This window comes from Poecilia reticulata, linkage group LG19 (assembly GCF_000633615.1).
Source record: "Poecilia reticulata strain Guanapo linkage group LG19, Guppy_female_1.0+MT, whole genome shotgun sequence".
Lineage (NCBI taxonomy): Eukaryota > Metazoa > Chordata > Actinopteri > Cyprinodontiformes > Poeciliidae > Poecilia > Poecilia reticulata.
This window is the reverse complement of record NC_024349.1, coordinates 27959026-27968217: the sequence shown is the minus strand read 5'-3', so window position 1 is coordinate 27968217 and position 9192 is coordinate 27959026. Positions and strand designations below refer to the sequence as shown.

The window sequence follows — 9192 nt, the reverse complement described above, 5'->3', positions numbered from 1 at the left end:
AACACCTCAGCAGAGCAATAGGATGATTTCCTCCATGCCACGCTGCATTGAAGACTGCAAAAGGATTCCTGACCAAGTATTGAGTGCATAACTGAACATAATTATTTGAAGGTTGACATTTTTGATATTAAAACAATTTTCTTTTATTGGTCGGATGAGATATGCTAATTTTTTGAGACAGGAATTTTGGGTTTTCATGAGCTGTATGCCAAAATCATCAGTATTAAAACAATAAAAGACCTGAAATATTTCAGTTTGTGTGCAATGAATCTTAAATATATGACAGTTTAATTTGTATCATTACATTATGAAAAATAATGAACTTTATCACAATATGCTAATTTTTTGAGAAGGACCTGTATGTCAAAAATATTTCTTTTTATAAAAGTTACACAGTGCAGCTCTAAAGAAAACAGTTGTGGGCTTAAATATTTGATCACTTTAGGCTGATTTTCTTTGAGTTGACAAATACCAAATTACATCAATATGAAAAGATGGTTCAATGTTATTTAATTTTAAGAAGTGCTCATAGAATGCATCTGTTTGTTACAATTTTAGTAGTTAAAATGGGTTGTTTTATGAATACATTCTGCCAATTTGCAAATGTTTGAAAGCTTGATTTGATTTGGCTCAAAATAAAAATGAGTCTGACAACCCTGGTGTAAGTGGTGGAACTAACTGTAGAGGGAATATTCAGACCTCACCTCAAGATCAGAATGAATCTGGTTTATTAGTCTCAAAAACATCATCAAAGATTTTTTAGATTTAATAGGTTTAAAAGTTTCTCACAATGAAAGTAGAAAAATAAGTCATCTTCATGAAAACAATGTTTTTTCAGTAACAAATGTTGAACTATAATATTAGTCCAATAGTCCATTTATTTACAGTCTGCAGACATGAGCCTCATGGCTGCTGTGCAGCCACCTGCCTCAACAAGGACTGGAAGTTAGGAGACAAAACCAGCTTGTGATGGATATTTCCCAGCACCGTTATGTTCCCAGTTCTCCCACCGGACAAACGGACCGACACCAGTTGCTGAAAGATAAAAAAAAAAGCAACATTCCTGTCAGAGGTAATGGGGATGGAAGCTGGAGCACAGGAAGCTTCAGCAATGAGAAGAAGCCTGGTCTGGAAAACACTCCGAATATTACTGTATAATTCCAAATAATTGGAATATTTCATATTAAAATGTCAGGGCAAACAGAAGGAAAGGCGTGGGAACATTTTACATTTTGATGACAATGTAAACATTTTGCAGCGCGAGGAGCAACAACATCTCATAAGAAATACATTTCAATTTAGCCAACTAAACCTAGACTCAAAATGACTATATATGATTTAATTGCACACAAAATAAAGTGATCTTTTAGGCCAAAGACCGACACTAAAACTAAATTCAAATGTGCTTTAATAATTAACACTGTTGCCATGACAGTGGATCCGACATATTGGAATAATTTTGGCATCCATTGGGAACAGGAATACTGACCTGCAGGAAGGAAAAGGCAGCTCCTTCTGACACATCCAGGATGACGTCACCCAGCTTTAGCTCCACCTTTCCCGACTTCCTGATTTGTAGCTTGCCCAAAAATCCCTCAGGGAATTCTGAGAGGACAAGGGAGCCATCCATGTTCTCGGATTTCTGGAGAAAGTTGGGAATATGAGCAGACCACTGTCATGGCTACCACCTTTCAGGTTTCTGCATATTTATTTCCATTTTTGAATTACAGGCTTTTACAAACATCTCTGTTCTTTAAAGTCAGTTTAAAATAAAAACATTTATTATGAATTTATGGCAGAGTGAAATTCAAAATACCGGAAAGAGATAAGAGCACTTATGTACATGAGTACTCCTTCAGTGTAGTCATGGTAACCTGGTTTCCTACCAGTAGTCTGCTTCCTTGTCACTCATGTTGAGAGGACAGTCTGGTCTAGGTAGAGCCCCTCCTTATTTTTTATTTTTTTTAACAAACTTACATTTCTACAAAACATTTTTACTTTGCTGTTATGTGAGTGCAGATCTTTCAAGGGGAAATCAGTTAAAACCATTGTGCAACAAAGTTGTAATAATAAAATGAAAATCTGAAAGAGTTTGAAAACTGTCAGACTTGAACCAGCTGATTAAGTTCATGCTTTTAGCTAAACAAGTCTGATGCGTAAGCCTATTGGGAAGCATCATGGCATAAGGTGGAGTTTTCACTCACTTGCTGTGCTGACTTTGCGTCTGTCTTTGAAGGTTTCTCTGTCGCTCCTCCATGATGAAGGTCTGCTTTCGGTGCAGAGTGTCTGCCAGGAAGACAGTCTGGAAACTGCATAAAGAACAGCTCTTCTCCTCCTGAAACACTGAGTTCCTGCAGCATCTTCACCAGAGACAACTGCTCAGATTTCTGCCAGTCAGTCAAGAGGGCTGCTTTTTCATCAGCACCACAGGGTGGCACTGTTAAGACCAGGAGGTCGTCTTGACCTGCTGAGAAAATGTAACGCATCAGTGTGAGCAGCAGGTAAGGAGAGGAAGCTTTAGAATCACATTTTATAACACACCCTGCTCTTCTTCTCACAACACAGAGCTTTACATTCTTAACAACAGAGCTCCTTTAGAGCTGTAGTATGTAACATTTATAAACAATGTTTTTTTTTTTTTACATATTTGTTAAAGCTGTCACCACGTTCAGACAAAATATGAGACAGATAATCTGAAAACATTGCCAAAACAAACCTCTCCCTCCCTGTGGTCCTACTGCCATCTGCAGAAATACACCACTCTGTCAGAAACAACCAATTAGAATCAGGTGGAGAGAACAATCATGTCTGTGTACGAGTTGCCCACGCCCTCCCGCTTGGTCTCTGCTAAGCTACAGCTAATTCCCCACAGCGGAGCTTGATATTAATGCTCAAGCTAGTTAGTAAGGACACTGATGATGGTGGATAATTAGTTTTCCAGGAAAGGTAAGTTGTTAGTTGTAAGTGGGAGTGTGTACACAAGAATGACTGACAGCACTGAGACCCTCCAGGTTCTGATCGGTTGTTTTCTGGCCAATGCTAGGTGCATTTGTGCAGTTTGCACTGGGAGAAGGCAGAGGAGCTTGATTTTTTTTCACAGATTATCTCTCATATTAAACTGTCATGACATGGTGACAGTTTAAACAAATATGTAAAAATCATATTGTTTATAAAAGCTACTTACTGGAGCTTAAAGGTCATGATATTATGTTCAATTCAAATGAAAAACAAAGTAATTCATTAAAATATGAAAGCTATAAAAAGCTACAATAACTTGGTGTGAATGTCCATAAACTAACAATTTGTTTATGCAAACAGTTAATTTTAAACTGAGTCTGATTTACCTGGAGAAAACAAAACTCAGTCGCAAAGCTTCTGCTGCTATTTATTTATAGAGAACCGCCTGAAAGCTGAAAGTCCAGGAAGACAGGAAGTAAAAGGAAGCAGAGTGGATGAGTGGAAGCAGTGAAACCCAGACTGGTCTCTTACGTGTTGCGGCGGACGGCCTGGGACGCCTGGAGAAGCTGCTGGACTGATACAGAGGCAGGGCGATGGGGTTCAGGTGGGCATCATTCCTCAACTCTGGATCAACTATGAACTGCAGGAGGAGCAAACACACAGAGTTAGAACCAGAGGATCTGTTTGGTTTTACTCTAAAGAGTAAAACTAGACCTTTACTGTGTCCAATCCAGCATGATTAATCAACGTGTTTAGCTGTTTTTTATGGCTGCAAATAATAACAAAAACAATGGACTCAACAAAATAGATGGATGTTACAACTGGGCCACATTAGCTTGGTTTGAAAGTCCAGTAAACGCAATATGTTTCGATGAAGAAATAACATTTTTTATTCAAAGTCATATCTTGATTTATTCCACAGTAAACCAGCAGCTATAAATGGTTTTATCGTGATTTCACTGCTGATTCCTTTTGCTTCATAGCTAAATCACCTTACTAATTCTGCAAGAGAGACAATAAACATATCTCTGTTGAAGGTGAACTTAAACAAAAAATACGACTGATCATTTCAGAAGGACCGTGTTGGTATGGATCATTTCTCTTCTTTAATACATAAAATCACCATTTATAACCAGTTGTTTGGTTGATATTAAAATTAGTTTAGTGATCAGAAACGTGGCACAAAAAGGGAAAAAACAGAAATCTTTCAGGTGCTTTTCACTGCCCCTTCCAAAGCCAGGGTTAAAGATGTTGTTTTAGCTCACATGTAGCATGAAGGGCATGAAAAATTATTTGAGAGAACGTGTGAATAATAGGTGTACAAAGATGCGTCAGGAATCACTCACGTCGTCTCGCTGCAGTTTACTGAGAAGATGACCTCCATCCTCTGTCGAATTCTTCCCTTCTTTTTTCACGGGTCTGCAAACAGGAGATGTGGAAGAGCTCTGCAGGCCTCTGGCACTGTGCCGACCTGCAGGGAGAAGGATGACATCAACCAGGGATTCATCAAGTCCAAGTGTGCTCATCTGCCACTGAGAACGACAGGAGAGGCTGAGAGAAGGCAGAGGAGGCCCACCTGTTCTGTAATTTGAGACACCAGGACATTGTTCAAAGATGGAGTGGGACTGGATGACCTGAGGTCTCGCTTTCCTCCCACCTCTGCTCTCTTTTCTCTTTGCATCCCTCTCTCTTTTTTCCTTTTTAGGAGCCACAGGGTTTTCTGTTTGTAGCCTGGGGAAGGTAGCTGGATCAAAGAGGGGCTCTTGCAAAAACATGCCGTGTTTATTACAGTTTAACAGTCACTCACTCATCTTTCGGTTTTCTCACAGCGTGGACGTTAGGCTCCCATGTCTTCTACGGAGCAGAGAAACAGAATAAATAGGATATATCATAAATATTTGTGTTTATTAAAAAAAAGTAAATGCTGCATGCAAATTAGTTTATCTTAGACCAGGGGTGTCCAAAGTCGGTCCTCGCGGGCCGGCGTCCTGCATGTTTTAGTTTTCTCCCTGGTTTAACACACCTGGATCAAATGATGGCTCATTAGAGACCTAAGGAGAACATTGACATGCTGAAAAGATTGTTACTACCACCAGGGAGAGAACTAAAACATGCAGGATGCCGGCCCCGAGGACCGACTTTGGGCATCCCTGTCTTAGACTAATACAAATGAATTTGGCTAAGATTAACTTATTTGTACAGTGAAAAAAACAAACAAAAAAAGGGAGAAATGTGAAATTCTAAGTGGAAGGTTTTCCCAACAGCTGCATTCAGGGGAGGCCATTTATCTTATATTTTATCAAATAATGTGAAAAATTGCTTATCATGATAAAACTTTTTGATTGATAATTTTAAGGATATATTTCAGTTATTGATGTTAAATCATAAAACAAAACTAACAGTATAATTAGAAATGCTACTTTTGCTAATTTTTTTTGTTTCCCCACTAAACATATTGGTAAATTAGGGTTAGCACTGTTGCCTTGCAGCAAGTGTGACCGGTGGATTTCTGCGTTGTGTGTGTTGTGTGGTGATCAGACAAACCACAAGACATCAAGTCTGGGTTTGGAGGCGGTCTCCGTTTATTTACCACCTTTCAGGTTTCTGCATATTTATTTCCATAGATCGGGTTGGAGAACTGGAGCATGTGCTCCAGTTCTCCAACCCGATCTATACAAAATAATAGTTGGCATGCATCAAATGATATAAAGGTGTAATAGCAACTCAAATGAAAATATCCAAACAATTATCATTAAAACAGAAGGAAAAATAAACATTTGAACAATATAAATGAAAGGATTACAATAGATTATAAAACTTGCCTCTCCCCAGTGGAACGAATAATAAAAGGGAAGAGAAAATTAATAACTTAATATTTATAATAGTCCTGGAGGACCCTGAACCAAAGAAGAAGAAAATAAGGCGGAGTTGGAGGACCAAACCCCTTATAGTAGACACAGAGGAACACAGCAACAGTCAAGTAGAAGCTGACAAATACATGAAAGAACACATTTTGTGGAAGTATACAACTATTAATATAGACCCAGTTACACAAGGAGGTCCAATGTTCGATTTCCGCCTCGAATCTTTCGGCATGGAGTTAGCAGGGTGTAAGAAAATGAATTGATATTCGAAAATATAATAAACAAAAACAATCTTAATGAGCAGCTCTTAAATAATTTAACATGATTGGCCTTCTTACATGTTATCATAATTCTTACGTTATAATTAATAATTAAATTATTATTGCTTGACATTATTGGTATGATTCTCGTGTTTTTGTGAAGAACATCATTTCAGCAAACTGTCTAAAAAGCGGTCCCTACCTTTGTCTTTCTGAAGGCTCCCCCTAGCGTCAGGTCCCTGGTTCTGAGCGACGGTAGCCTCCCCCGCTGACTGGAGGAACTCAGGCTCCAGACTATGCTCTGCTCGGCGCTTCCAGTTCGCTCTGGCCCGCTTCTAAAGCCGGAGCAGCTCGGGACGCTGGCTGCATTCCCCGAGTCGCTCATTTCTAGAAGCAGTTTGTTTCTCTCCTTCAGGTCTGACGGCACCTCAGGTTTCTTTCTAGTAACAGTACTCTATTCACTCAGTGTATAAACACATAATAACACTGACAGTTTTGTAAAGGCGAATCCAAACAAACTTCGTCCTCCATATTACCTTCTTGTCTTACCCTGTTTTAATAAATGGTGCAAAAAAAAAAAAAATAATAATACAATCCCTTTACGTCCCGGAAATGAATGTATTGGCATCAGATCCAGCTTCTACATCAATATGCTAAGTCAAAAATTTCCAGAACAGCATTAGCATCTGTATTTTAGCTTCTGTCTTTATTTCTCCAGAAAAATGAATAGTTATGTTTGGTTTAAAATTGTGGTTTTCAAGAGGTTTCGATTACAGGAAGGAAGCATACAAAAAAATGAAAATACTTTCTATTTGCTTTTTGTCCCTGGCTTTGAAATGTCGTCGATCTTTTCTTTCCAGAGTTGATTCTTGGCTGCTGTTTTTACTGAACGGCTTCTTCTTCTTTGCAGCTTTCTTCTTCTACTACTTCTTGTTCTGGAGGTGGCAGACATGTTGTACATAACCGCCACCGTCTGATAAAGGATAATTTTACAGTTTGCAGGACGATGCTCTGTATACATTTTGGTGATTTTTTCCATCAGAAACCAGAAATAACAAAATAAACAAACAACAAAAAAAGGTAATTTTTTTTTGTCTTAAAATACAAATTGTGAAATTCAAATATGAATGTTATCGTTTGTGTGGCTAAAACAGGTGATGGAAATTTGCTGTTTGGTTTTGTTTTCGTTTCATATTTAAAATATTAAAAACAGAAAATAATTTGGTTTAGAGAAACGAAAATAGTAATCATATTTTCATCATTGTAAAAGCAGGAGCCTAATTCTGGGACCATTGTATATTGTGCCTCTAGAGGGCGCTGTTTTTCCTGCACACCTTGGTGTTCCCCTTTAGGCAGAGGATGTAACAAACTGATAGAAATGGGACTGAAAATATTGTGTTATCTAAAGAATGTGAAGGATTTTAAACACCTACACACCTACAGAAAGAAGGGTTATTAAATACGATTGAAGTTTAAATTGTTTTCCTTAAAGTCCATATAAATGCATATTTTCTATTAACAATCATCAGAATAACTATGACCTACAGACTTCTCTTGTAACTAGGGAATAGGTTGCATAAAAGTATCTAACAGCCATAACATGTATGACGGCCGTGTTATTGCATAGTTAACATTGTACAGACAGATATGGGACATGAACAACTTGGCATTACAGGAACTGGCACATGCTGGTCACATGCTCACCAGGTTCATAACATTGAATTTATCTTTAATTCTAAATTAGGCTTTAATAAACAGCAATAGGTCATTCATTTGTTCACAAAGTTGTTTTTTCTTCACACAGTGGTAGCCTGCCTGATGAGTGTTTCTGGACAAACAAAGCTATGTCCAACTTTGTGTGTCCTGTCAACATGTGGCCTGTCAACATGGCCACAATTCATTTCTCTTGTGTCGTTATATTTATTCATATTAAACAGGGCCGTGCAGAGACCACTAAAGGGGCAGGTCCTCAAAAAAAAAAAAAAAAAAAAAAGGGCACATCTAACTGCATTCTAGGACAGAATATTAACAAAGCCACTCGGCTTTCAGAGTTTAATAAACAATGATAAATAACAAAATTGTGAGATATAMAATCAAAGCTAAGGAAAATCTCTATATAAAGCAAACAACTATGCACATGTGAGATATTTTATTAGTAATTTCTTTCTGCAGGTCTATTTTGCTATAAGAAAGTATTGCCATATTCAAACCTGCAATTTAGCAGGGCATGTAAATCAGAGCGACCACCAGACATATTTTGTCTTTACAGAATTACACTATTAAAAATATAAACAAGGGCACAATGCAACCTTTTAGTGTACAGTAATCTGTAAAAGAGCTGCCTGTTTGCTACACTTGCAGTGGAGATGAAGACGGTCCATTCAGGAAAGCAGAGCTGCATCAAACTTTAACGTGGAACTGCAGAAAAACAAAAAAAACAATAGCAAATATTGAATTTTTAATGCATGTCACCATGAGAAAGGCCTACCGAGTTTTACTTAAAAAACTTTCTCACTTTTTTCTCGTCGTGGGCAGAGCCCAAAATCGCAACAAAATATTTCTGATGTGTGCAAATAAAAGTTTATGTTTGGCAAATAACTTTTTTTAAATTCACGAGACAAAAATGAGTTATTTAATTAAAAAAAAAGTTATTTAAACAAAACATTTTGTTTTTCAAAAAGAAATCATTACAATTCCAAAAATTTTGATTACAATTTTATTTTACTTAACTGAGGTTAAATTTTTTTTCATTGAATAATTGGGAAAAAAAAAACGTAACTGCATACTCTGCGAACCAGACCCTAAACTTACTTAAAGTCTGGTTTGAGTTTTTCCCCCTTCATTAATGACAAACTTTTATTACATACATTATGGTACATACATACCCTACACTTGGTAATTCAGGGTGAGTTATTTCTAATTCTAAATGAATATCCTTGTTGGTCTTTTATTTAAGTGCCATTCTCCTTCAAGACACATTTACCTAACGCTAGAATAAATGCAATGTACGTCATGCAGCAAAGGACATTAGAAGACATATAACCATTATGGAGATGATCGGTTTTGGACGGGCAATGTATTTTTATGTAGTACAAAAAAAAAAAAAAAAA

At 37.4% G+C, this 9192-nt stretch overlaps 1 protein-coding gene across 3 annotated transcripts; it reads right to left on the bottom strand.

Annotated features, from left to right (window-relative positions):
• Nucleotides 1-711: 711 nt before the first annotated feature.
• Nucleotides 712-7059, bottom strand: LOC103482181 (DNA-directed RNA polymerase III subunit RPC4-like). Of its 3 annotated transcripts, none has more exons than XM_008438178.2 (8): nucleotides 6285-7059; nucleotides 4766-4809; nucleotides 4535-4689; nucleotides 4305-4429; nucleotides 3490-3598; nucleotides 2205-2467; nucleotides 1490-1642; nucleotides 712-1035 (listed from the first exon to the last, which is right to left on the bottom strand). In XM_008438178.2, exons 1-8 carry the CDS (start codon nucleotides 6465-6467, stop codon nucleotides 904-906), a joined length of 1164 nt encoding a protein of 387 aa, XP_008436400.1. In that variant the 5' UTR covers nucleotides 6468-7059; the 3' UTR covers nucleotides 712-903. The 3 variants fall into 3 exon arrangements, with proteins under 3 accessions (XP_008436400.1, XP_008436398.1, XP_008436399.1); XM_008438176.2 differs by having other exon boundaries at nucleotides 4766-4812; nucleotides 6285-7057; XM_008438177.2 differs by having other exon boundaries at nucleotides 2205-2464; nucleotides 4766-4812; nucleotides 6285-7054.
• Between the last annotated feature and the right edge of the window lie 2133 nt (nucleotides 7060-9192).

Excerpts from the sequence above, each read along its gene's own strand:
- LOC103482181 (XM_008438176.2), bottom strand. The coding sequence starts at position 6,467 with ATGAGCGACTCGGGGAATGCAGCCAGCGTCCCGAGCTGCTCCGGCTTT. Across the intron at positions 4,690-4,765 it reads GTGAGAAAACCGAAAGATGA|GCTACAAACAGAAAACCCTG; the intron begins GTGAGTGACTGT and ends TACCTTCCCCAG. Across the intron at positions 3,599-4,304 it reads GTAAACTGCAGCGAGACGAC|TTCATAGTTGATCCAGAGTT; the intron begins GTGAGTGATTCC and ends CTCCTCCTGCAG.